Source organism: Myxine glutinosa, chromosome 10 (assembly GCF_964187855.1).
Source record: "Myxine glutinosa chromosome 10, kmMyxGlut1.1, whole genome shotgun sequence".
Classification (NCBI taxonomy): Eukaryota; Metazoa; Chordata; class Myxini; order Myxiniformes; family Myxinidae; genus Myxine; species Myxine glutinosa.
The window spans coordinates 53631748-53644152 of record NC_136270.1 but is presented as its reverse complement, the minus strand read 5'-3'; the positions used below and the strand labels follow the sequence as shown (position 1 = coordinate 53644152).

General features: G+C 44.1%; 1 protein-coding gene across 2 annotated transcripts in view; it reads left to right on the top strand.

Moving 5' to 3' along the window:
* SNUPN (snurportin 1) overlaps positions 1-12405 on the top strand; it is a 148950-nt gene that overhangs the window by 18895 nt on the left and 117650 nt on the right. Inside the window, exons 3-5 of one of the 2 annotated variants that reach the window (XM_068127698.2) lie at positions 3526-3630; positions 7585-7678; positions 8763-8860. In XM_068127698.2, the coding sequence (XP_067983799.2) occupies positions 3526-3630; positions 7585-7678; positions 8763-8860 (297 nt within the window). The remainder of the gene's footprint in view (positions 1-3525; positions 3631-7584; positions 7679-8762; positions 8861-12405) is intronic. The other variant, XM_068127699.2, reaches the window with a different exon arrangement.

Below are 12405 nucleotides of genomic sequence, written 5' to 3'. Positions count from 1 at the left end.
GAGTTGTTGTATGCAGATGATCTGGTGTTGATTGCGGAAAGTATGGATGGATTGAAGGAAAAGATGACCAAGTGGAAGGAAAGTATGGAGACAAAAGGTCTGAAGGTGAATATAGGAAAGACGAAGGTGATGGCAAGTGGTAAAGCATGTGGTGAGATGGAAAGAACTGGGAAGTGGCCATGTGCTGTGTGCAGGAAGGGTGTCGGAGTGAACTCCATTCAATGTACAATGTGCGCTGAGTGGGTTCATCAAAAATGTAGTGGTCTGAGAGGGTCATTAACCAGTGTGGCAGCTACATTCAAATGTAAGGTGTGCACAGAGGGAGCTGCAGATGGAGGAGATGTTGAGTTGGATCTTGGAGACGGTGTGAAGCTGGAAGGTGTGAAAACATTTTGCTATCTCGGAGACATGCTGAATGGAGAAGGTGGATCAGACTCGGCAACGGTTGCTAGAGTGAGATGTGCATGGAAGAAGTTTCGGGAACTGAGTGGCGTGCTGATGTGGAGGGGAGTGTCGCTGAAGCTGAAGGGAAAGGTGTATGCTGCATGTGTGAGAAGTGTTATGATTTATGGGAGCGAGACATGCGAGCGAGGCTGGGAAGGGTGGAAATGCGAATGGTTCGGTGGATGTGCGGAGTGTCGCTGAGAGAGAGAGAGGAAGACAAATGATGAATTGCGAAAGATGATGGGAATAGAGCCTGTGATTGATGCTGTGAAGAGGAACAGGTTGAGATGGTTTTGTCATGTATTGAGGAAGGATGAAAGTGACTGGTTGAGAAGAGTGATGGAAATAAATGTGGAAGGAAGTAGAGGACGGGGAAGACCGAGAAAGACTTGGCTAAAGACGGTGGAAGAAGACATGCGGGCAAGAGGGTTAACGAGGAGAGATGCAGAAAATAGGGCAAAATGGAGAAGATTGTCATGGGGACCGCAAGGCTAACCCCCGCTCTTGCAGGGAAAATGGCCTTAAAATGCATGTTGTTGTGTTTGTTGTACTAAGTGGATGAGGGGCATCAGGATGGTAGGTAGGGGGGGGGGCTATGTGTGAGGGTTAGAGGGGGGTTGGGAAGAGAATATGGGGAGTTGTGTAGAGATTATGGGGGGGGGGGGGGGTTGGTAGAGAAGATGGATGGTTGGGTAGAGAAGATGGACGGTTTGGTAGAGAAGATGGACGGTTGGGTAGAAAAGATGGACGGTTGGGTAGAAAAGATGGACGGTTGGGTAGAAAAGATGTACAGTTGGGTAGAAAAGATGTACGGTTGGGTAGAAAAGATGTACGGTTGGGTAGAAAAGATGTACGGTTGGGTAGAAAAGATGTACGGTTGGGTAGAAAAGATGTACGGTTGGGTAGAAAAGATGTACGGTTGGGTAGAAAAGATGTACGGTTGGGTAGAAAAGATGTACGGTTGGGTAGAAAAGATGGCGGGTTGGGTAGAGAAGATATCTATATGTAAACCATGTTTCTCACTGTGAAAATGATTTGAAATTCTGATCGCTTTCCGTTGTTCAATAACATACATTCTTTCTTCAGTCTTTCGTTTTAACAGACACTTCTAGCAGTTGCAGTTAAGTTTGTTATGTTAAGCCGTGTGATGAAGAATTTAGTGAGCTCTCGATTTGTTTCTTTCTTTTTTTCTTTTTCTTTTTCTTCCTCATTTTTAGAGGCCGAGAGAACCACAATCAAGGGAGCCATCCGGGAAATGAATTTGTGAACCAGTTTTGTTTTATCGTCAAATAATTTCGCTCATTCATAATGTTGGACTTTTCTTCTTCCATAAACTGGTAAATAAGGAAAATGTTCCGTTGTTGAATTTGAATTCAAGGCCTGTTGTTTTGACGTGCAGCAGTTACAAATGAAGCGTCCCAGATCTACTCCTGTGAATGTAAATTAGATTGTAAATGTGGAGAAACAAAACGAGGCACATCTTTCATTCTGCCTTTAGAAATTCTCACAATGAGGTGTGGGGCATGGACCATTGCTCAGCTCCCCCACTCAAATATATATATATTTTTTTCATGAGCATCAGAAAAGGCCTTGATTACCTTCACTACCAAAGATGGATGGAGGTTATGTTTTCAACGCCGTCTGCTTGCCTGTCTGCTTGTCTGTCTGTCTGAGCAAGATGTCTCTAAAATTGTGGCTGAACTCGGATGACACTTTGTGGACAGATTGGGTGTGTGACGAGACGAGGACGAATTGATTCGATTTTGGTGAAGATCCGGATACGATAATTTTTAGTTTTTCAGTGATTCTTCACCATTGAGAGATTGGGCCAAAAACGGTATATAGGACAATATTTTACAAAGTTGTGGACGAGTTATGACAAAACTATGTGGACGAGTTGGTACGTGACGATATCGAGCCGATTTAAGTTCTTGTTCAGGTCCAGTTGCAGATCTGGCCTATTGGTGGGATACAAAACATCAACTGTTCCGCCTGGCGGAGGTGTGCGCTCTACCGAATTTTGTTCTTGTTTCCAGGGATTCACTTGCAGGAATTTGCTCTGCAGGAAATAATAATTTTATTCCTTACCTTGTTTCAGTGTTTTCAATTTCAATTGCAAAAGGTGTTTTATTGCTTTGTTGTCCCCCGTCGCATAGCGGAGCGAAAGGGGGGACTATGGTTTGTCCGTCCGTCTGTGCGTGCGTGCATGCGTAAGCGAAGGACCACATTCGAATTTGGTGTGTGGGTGCAACCCACGTCAAAATCCAAGATGGCCGCCGCCATGTATGTCTGATGCCATGGATGTTTGAACCTTGTGAGCTGAATATCTTGAAAAATAAGCGAAGTACCAACTTTTAATCTGGTGTGTGGGTGTATCTAGGCATAAGGAAGAACCCTATTGAAAATTGGGTCGCCACGTCAAAATCCAAGATGGCCGCCGCCATGTATGTCTGAACCTTGTGAGCGGAATATCTTGAAAAATAAGCGAAGTACCAACTTCTAATCTTAGGCATAAGGAAGAACGCTATTGAAAATTGGGTCGCCACGTCAAAATCCAAGATGGCCGCCGCCATGTATGTCTGAACCTTGTGAGCGGAATATCTTGAAAAATAAGCGAAGTACCAACTTCTAATCTGGTGCGTGGGTGTATCTCGGCATAAGGAAGAACGCTATTGAAAATTGGGTCGCCACGTCAAAATCCAAGATGGCCCGCCTCCATGTATGTCTGAACCTTGTGAGCGAAATATCATATCGTAGCATGTTTTCTGCGTCTTCCACTTTGTCAACTCGCATCACTTCCCCGACAGGGGACCGAGGCGTAACGCTTGTTGTCTTTGACATCACTGGCTAATCCTCATGGCAGGTTGTCACAATTGCTTCATCTACTTTTCTCTAACTGGACATATTTTTGGGTATTAAAGGTGAGGTGGCTACCTTTATGAAGAAAGGTAACATTCTTCTGTGAATGAAAAACTATAAACATGGACATCGCTGCAAGTTAAAATGGAAAGAACGACAGTACAAGGAGAAGAACCATGTGAGCTACCATTATGATATTCTTCGTCTTTCCGGCTGTTGTAGCTAATGCTGTCCGAATGGCTTGTGGACGTGCCTGATGACCTGGAGGAAACATGGCACCTCGTCGTGTGTCCAACTGGGAAACGCTCCCTTGTCATAGCGTCAAAGGTAAGCTGTTGCAGGTAATGCCTCATTGTGAAGTTGTTGTTGTTGTTGGTTGAGATAAGGAAATGGTAGCCAAAAATGGCCAAAATTCCCTTAGATCCAAAATACCCCAACGACCCAGTAGACCCAGTAGACCCAAAGGTCTCTGAGGACCCAAAAGACCCAGATTACCCAAAAGTCCCTTGGGACAACTTCTCCAGAACCACTGACAAGATCAATGCGAAATTTCATGCACACGATCTACAGGACTGGAAGAATATAGGGTGTAAATTTTAACCTCATAGATCACATGGTCTGGCAGGTATGATTTTTTTTTTTTAAGACTAAACCTCTAAAAATCAACTCCTCCATAACAGCTGGCCAGGTTGAGTGGAAACTTCAGGCACGTGTTCCCAAAACATTGGGGATACCAGGGTGTTTTCGAATAAATAATAGGCCATGTGTCCAATGAAAGCTGTGTTGTATCAATGTGGAGCAAATTGGATCCCGGTCATAACTGCCCGCAGTTATAAAGTGGCCTGTCATATGTGGCCCATATACGTAGTTGGTATTAATATTGTTTTGCAACAACATGAATATTATGCTATTTTCATTAATGTTATTACTTTTGCTATTAAAAGCCACCTTGGAAAAACGCCATTATATAGCTATCTTAACATGGAGGTCTGTCACGGAGGTCGATAAGTTCTGTCACTCAAGCTTTTGGGTCTCACTATCTGTCATGATCTTTCCTGGGAAAACCACATTTCCAAGCTGGCCTCCAAAGCCAGTCGCCGCCTGGGTATCCTCCGTCGTGCGAAGTCCTTTCTTGGCACACCTGAGCTCCTCACCACATACAAGGCTTTCATCCGCAGCTCAATGGAATACTGTTCTCCCCTCTGGGCTGCTGCTCCTGCCTCACACCTAGCTCGTCTTCACGCTGTTGAAGCCAAAGCTTTCAGAATCATTGGAATCTCCTGCGATGAAGCTGTCTCCGAGGGCCTTTCACTCACTCACCGCAGGCAGGTTGGTGGTCTTTCTGTCTTCTACCGACTCCTCTCCGGCCTTGCTCCCCCAGCTCTCTCTGGGCTCTGTCCCCCAAATATTCCTACTGGTCGCACAATATCTGCCTGCAACCCTCTTATGGTTAAACTGCCAAAATCAAGACTCTCTGCTCACCTTCACTCCTTCATTCCTCTTTTCTCCCGCCTCTGGAACAAACTCCCTCACTCTCTTCAATCCCACTCCACCCTCCAGGTCTTTAAAACAGCTGTTCACCACCATCTCTTATCTTCCCCCATCCAAAACCTTGATCTTTTCTACCCCCGCTAATTTCACCCCAAATCCACTTTTTTGAAATACCAACTTCTGTCCTGGAAGTCCTTGGTGTCCTTGTGTTTTATACTTCTCCCACCCCCCCCCCCCCTTCCCACGCCTCCTCCCCCCCAAGCCCTCTCCCTCCCACACATCTCCCTGCCCTCAAATGTTATGTTTATGTGCTTCCCCTTCTCTCCCCATCTTGTCTTCCGCTCCCTCTTTTTATATATCTTGTTTGTCTGGTTGATTTGTTTGTGAAATAAATGTTAGCTCTTTCACGAGCCTCGATTCAGTATACAAAAAAAAATCAAAATAAAATCACAGAGCTAGTTCGGGGGCAGTCTCAGTTTGTGGATCCGGCCCGGGTTTTTATAGCCCCTCCCCAGAGTCTCACCCGAATGTTCCAAACTCCTCCCCTGGCCGTCGTTGTTAGCCACTCCCCTTGAGCTTCTATTGGCTGTTTGCCGCTTACCGGCCACTCCCCTGTAGCTCCTCCCTCGGGCCTTCCAGACTTGTTCCAGGCCCTAGCACATGTTATTCCAGCCCAAAAGAGCACATGACATTCCAGCCCAAAAGAACACATGACATTCCAGCCCAAAAGAACACATGACATTCCAGCCCAAAAGAACACATGGCATTCCAGCCCAAAAGAACACATGGCATTCCAGCCCAAAAGAACACATGACATTCCAGCCCAAAAGAACACATGGCATTCCAGCCCAAAAGAACACATGGCATTCCAGCCCAAAAGAACACATGGCATTCCAGCCCAAAAGAACACATGGCATTCCAACCCAAAAGAACACATGGCATTCCAGCTCAAAAGAACACATGACATTCCAGCCCAAAAGAACACATGACATTCCAGCCCAAAAGAACACATGGCATTCCAACCCAAAAGAACACATGGCATTCCAGCCCAAAAGAACACATGGCATTCCAGCCCAAAAGAACACATGACATTCCAACCCAAAAGAACACATGGCATTCCAGCCCAAAAGAACACGTGGCATTCCAACCCAAAAGAACACATGGCATTCCAGCCCAAAAGAACACATGACATTCCAGCCCAAAAGAACACATGGCATTCCAGCCCAAAAGAACACATGGCATTCCAGCCCAAAATAACACATGGCATTCCAACCCAAAAGAACACATGGCATTCCAGCCCAAAAGAACACATGGCATTCCAACCCAAAAGAACACATGGCATTCCAGCCCAAAAGAACACATGACATTCCAGCCCAAAAGAACACATGGCATTCCAGCCCAAAAGAACACATGGCATTCCAGCCCAAAAGAACACATGACATTCCAGCCCAAAAGAACACATGGCATTCCAGCCCAAAAGAACACATGGCATTCCAACCCAAAAGAACACATGGCATTCCAGCCCAAAAGAACACATGGCATTCCAGCCCAAAAGAACACATGACATTCCAGCCCAAAAGAACACATGGCATTCCAGCCCAAAAGAACACATGACATTCCAGCCCAAAAGAACACATGACATTCCAGCCCAAAAGAACACATGGCATTCCAACCCAAAAGAACACATGGCATTCCAGCCCAAAAGAACACATGGCATTCCAGCCCAAAAGAACACATGACATTCCAACCCAAAAGAACACATGGCATTCCAGCCCAAAAGAACACATGACATTCCAGCCCAAAAGAACACATGGCATTCCAACCCAAAAGAACACATGGCATTCCAACCCAAAAGAACACATGGCATTCCAGCCCAAAAGAACACATGGCATTCCAGCCCAAAAGAACACATGACATTCCAACCCAAAAGAACACATGGCATTCCAGCCCAAAAGAACACATGGCATTCCAGCCCAAAAGAACACATGGCATTCCAGCCCAAAAGAACACTGAAGCCTACACGTACTCGCCCGCTCCAACGCATACTAACACAGGAAAGGAGACTATGCTTACATTTAATAGGAAATAACTGAACTAAGTGAGGCCACATGTTGTGGTACAACTAACTAAGAGAGGGGGTTACCTTTATTCCCAAAACTGCAACAATATATATATATATATATATATGTGTGTGTGTGTGTATTTTTAATGTCTGACTTCCTTTTTGGGACTACAGTGCAGTAATTGGTCTTTATTTTGATTACTCCTGACGTGATCTCAGGTTAATTAGGCAAAGGGTTTGAATACTTTTGTAAATGAGAATCATCTGATTTTCTCTGGTGATCTAACTTATTCGCACTTTATAGCTTTATCACTTCGGAGTAGTTTGTTAACACTCCATAGATTAAGTTTGATTTGAAAGAATCATGAAATAAGTGCAGGTGACATGAAAATGTGAAAACTTTGGAGGGAGGTGAATATTTTTTCCGGCCACTGTATATTTGGGCATAGTGAAACTAATGAAGGTAGTGAATTTGTAATTTGGCCAGTTTTGTTTAACCGTATTACAGGTTACCAGCCAGTACAACTTGCACGTCGGAATGTGTTCACCGCCCATTTATTTGTTCACATTGGTCAATTGGAATAGATCGTGCAAGTGTTTGCAGTTGGATAAAAATTTTTTGCATATCATGGACAATCAGGAAGTTGTTTTGATCATCGACACCACTCTATGATTTTGTCAACAATGTGAATTTAGAGGAGGTACTTTACGTTACCTTTTCTTTATAGGGCACAACGGCTGTTTATACAAAGAGTGGATACTGTGTAAACCGCTTTCCTTCTCTACTTCCTGGTGGAACCCGCAAGCATACCACAAGGAAAGGTTTGCACTCGCTCTCACTACAACTGTATGCACTCCCTTCCCAAACGTGTGTGTGTGTGTCTGTGTGTGTGTCTGTGGTTTTCTTTTTTTCAGTGGTTTTCTTTTTTTCAGTGGTTGCTTGGGGGCCAGGCTGCATGTTAAAAACTGTTATAAGTGACTGTTTGAGTATTTGAATAACAGTTTGATTTAGTGGTAAGGAGCACCTGGGAACCCACACTAAGGATCACCTGGGAAACCATTGCCTCAATCACCAATTTCGAGGGGGAATTGGAGCAATCCACGCACGCAGCGTCACCCGAAGCCATCACTTGGATCAAGATTTGAAATTTTAAATCGTTCCAATTCACCAATCCAAAAATGGTTCCGTTTCTGAACCAGTTTTTACATATTTTTGATTCTTAGTGGAACGGATTTGATTCTATATTTGGCCTGCTGGTTGCATCACCACTGAGCTGCTGCTGTTCCCTTGTAGGTTATGGCTGCTGACGATAATCCATTTACTCCCTGTGAAAGGTGTTGTGGGATCTTCCACATCCATGAGTAATCGATGCTGGTAACTGGTAAATGGTCCCCAGGTCAACATCCCTCTCATGAATGGCACACCTGTCCTACCTGTGAATGGCACATCAATGTCCTACCTGTGAAACACCACAGTGACAGTTTAGAGTCGGCCTTGAAATCAAACCTGGACTAGACGGCTCTTCGTGAGTGCGCTACCTCTGAGCTTTTCTGCCAACTGACCGAACCGATTGAACTTGTCACCTGATGTGTGGACATTAGTCTTGATCCTGATTGTAAAACTGATAAGATGGTCATTGTTTTTTTCCAGGAACCAACCATATTGATGTGAATTGTACAATATTCATCACCCTCACTTGATACAAGTATTTTGTTGTAGAACAATGCAATAATACTAATAATAATAATAATAATAATACAGAACGGACCTCGCTGTTGGAGTGAAGAGCATGTTGTTAGGACTTTGTTACGATACTGAACGGCATCATTTTAATATAATTATGGTGAGGTGAAGGATCCTGGAGACCAGACATTGTTTATGTTCATCTCGGGGATGGCTTTACAGAATACAGCATCCTGGATTGCGTTTTCAATGAGGCGAATCGTACGTACTACATCTTGGACGTGATGTGTTGGCGTGGACATCCTCTGTACGACTGTGAGGTGAGAACAGTGTTACCTGTATGCATATGTTACTGAAAGATTCCTTTTTTGTAAAAACAGAAAAGGAGGTGGGGGGGACTTAAGGCTCGTGGAAGAGCTCGAACATATAATGGATCAGGATGCAACAGAACAAAAGGAACAGCAGAAAGGAAGGAAGGGAGGAGTGGGAATCAAACAGCAGGGTTGACCCAAAATAGACGGAGACAGACAAACAAGGGATGATGGGGTGGAGAGGTTGCAGGAGGGGAGGGGTGGGGGGGGGGGGGGAGCAAGATGGATACAAACGCAAACTCTCAGGAAAGAAAAATTCGACATTTGGAAGGAGGTGGGATTGGGTTGCAGTCGGGAGGGGTTCAAAAACAAATCGTGGTTTTGGATGGTCGGTCAAACATGGAGAGAGCTGTCGATGACACAGAATCCATGAGAGACTAATGGGATTCCGAGGTGTTAACCCAGTGTGGAGAACAATACTCAAGTTGGCTTGCGGCTTTGTCGGCTGTGGGTACGTCAGATTTTTCAAGGAAAGACTTTGAACAATGGGGGATGCAAGTCTGCTGATGGCTTTGGAGGCCGACTTTGCTACGTGGGTGGCACAGGACAGGTCATACCTGACGTTTAGGCCCAGAAGTTTAAGAGATCTTTTGCAATGTGACTGACCATGGATACAGACAGGAAGCTTAGTTTGACGATCCTTCTCAAGTGATCCGGTGACCTGTAAGATTTTGCAGGATTTAAAAACATGCTCCATTTACAAGACCTGCATCCAGATCAGCAGCTGCTCTCTGTCTATCTCTCTGATGTACGGTACGACACAATGTCGAGACAGCTGCAAAGAGGGTTTTCCAGAGTATAGGACAGGTTGTTGATGCAGATGAGGAACAAAAATATGCCCAATACACTATCATGAGGCATTTCTGTCTGCACAGTTGCTCATACTGTCGTGACCAAATATATTGGCAACCTTGCACTTTGTTTCAAATAATGCACCATTTCTTCAAGAAAATTGTTTAAATTGAAAAATGTTTTTGGTTTCCACATTTGTATTTATTTGGTTTGCAATGGAACGAAACCAAAAAGCTGAAAAAAATTACTAAATCTTAGATTATTCCACACAAAAATCCTAAAATGGCCCAGACAATATTATTGGCACATTTTAGGAGTTGTTAGAAATAATTAGATTTCAAGCAGGTGATTCTCCTTTACTTTGGAATTGAACTCACCTATGGTGAGTTGCAGGTGAAAAAACCACCTTTTAGAGGCCATTTTTCCCCGCAAGCGGGGGTTGGCCTTTTTCGGGAACTGTGGTTGTTGTTGTTTTTCGGTCCCCTTTTTGAAGCAATGTTTTACGGCCGGATGCCCTTCCTGACGCCAACCCTTTTTGCCGCCTTTAACGACAAGCAGGGAATTACCAGTGAACTGGTACTCAGTGTTACTGAACTGTTAATGTTAATGTTAATGTTAATGTTAACCAGTGAACTCAATGTTACTGAACATTGAAAACGATATAAAAATCACCCATTCAACCAGTTTGAAGAGAGAAAAGGAGCCATTCTGCTGTTTTGTGTCACTGTGTATACCCATAATGAGCATGGAGAAAAGAAAGAAAACCAGATAATTGTCTGAGGGGGTCAGACACAAGATTGCAGCCAAGCATGGACAATCACAAGGCCACAAGTCTATCTCCAGAGACCTTGGTGTTCCTGTGTCCACCGGACGCAATGTTATCAGGAAGTTTAAGGCCCATGGCACTGTAGGCAACCTCCCTGGACGTGGCCACAAGAGAAAACTTAATCGAAGATTGCAGCGAAGGATTGTTTGAATAGTGGAGAAAGCACCTCGATCAACTGTCAAACAGATTCAAGCTCACCTTCAGACACAAGGTATGACAGTTTCAACTCACACTATCCATCGCCAACTCAATGAAAGGGGGTTCGATGGTAGTAGAACCAGGAGGACCCCACTGCTCAGAGAGAGACATAAGGAATCTCGACTGGAGTTTGCCAAAACACACCTGAACAAGCCAAAATTCTTCTCGGAGAATGTCCTGTGGACAGATGAGACCAAATTAGAGCTTTTTGGTAAAGCACATCATCTCCATGTTTAAAGAAAACAAAATGAAGCCTTCAAAGATAATAACACCTTCCCTACAGTCAAACATTGAGGAGGTTCAGTGATGTTTTGGGGCTTCTGTGCTGCCTCTGGCACTGGGTGCCTTGAATGTGTGCACGGCATCATGAAATCAGGAGATTACCAAGGCATTTTGGAGCACAATGTTTAACCCCGTGTCAGAAATCTGAGTCTCCGTCAAAGGTCATGGGTCTTGCAGCAGGACAATGACCCCAAACTCACTTCAAAAAGCACCAGGAATGGTTCAAGACAAAACGCTGGACTGTTCTGAAGTGGCCAGCAATGAGTCCAGATCTAAATCTCATTGAACACCTGTGGGGAGATCTGAAAACAACAGTTGGGAGAAGGCACCCATCAAATCTGGGAGAACTGGAGCGGTTTGCACAAGAAGAGTGGCACAAACTGCTAGTAGAGAGGTGTAGGAAGCTCATTCATGGCTATAGGAAGCGCTTGACTGCAATTATTTTGTCCAAAGGCCATGATACCAAGTATTATGTCTACGGTGTCAATAATTTTGTCAATGCCATTTCTTTTTATTTTCTGATTTAAAAGGATATGTTAAGTTCTAAATCAAAAACAAAGGTTCTGCAATATTAACAGTGAAATAAAGAATTGTGGAGACAAAATACTTTCGTCAATTTCAACTTATTTGTCGGCAAAAATTGTGAGTTATTTGGAAAAAGTGCAAGGGTGCCAATATTTTTGGCTACGAATGTACATCGAGCCTCCTGTGAGATCTCAGGTGAAACTTTAATCACCTCCAGAGAAAACTGAAGCCAATATAAATACCCTGTGTACACTTTGTAACGTTCAATTCTGGTGCAAGTCAATCTCTTTATGGCATGTGCAAATAAAATAATCTTTGTGTCACCTCCGACATCTAAAATACCACGTAAACTCCCTTTTCCTCCTCTCTCCTTGCTATTTAATCCAGACCTCTTTTCCCTACTTTTTCCTACTCTTCCCCTCCTCTAACCTCCTTTCATTCATCCATCAGCCTTCCTTCTGTATCCTTTCTCAATTCTCTGAGATATCCTGTTCACAAACAAACACAGACAGACATAGCTGAAAACATAACCTCCATCCACCTTCTGTGGTTGTGGTGGTGGTTATTAAATTGAAGATCAATTTAAAAGAACAATTAACATAACGAGAGGATTAGAATGAGCAAAGCAATGGGACAAGTGAACTACGAGTTCAACAGAGAATTGGAAAATGTTTTCAGTGGCTACAAAACAACGCTTGCTGAAAAAAAGAGAATGCAGTGCAGAAGACTCTCTTTAGCTCCTTTCTCCACTCCTCTCTCTCTCTCCCCTATTCCTCTCTTTCTCTCACTGCCACCCCTCCTCACATCCCTCCTTCTTGAAACGTGTGGTGAGGTGATATCACGCTCCATCCCCTCCTCACTCTCCAACCCC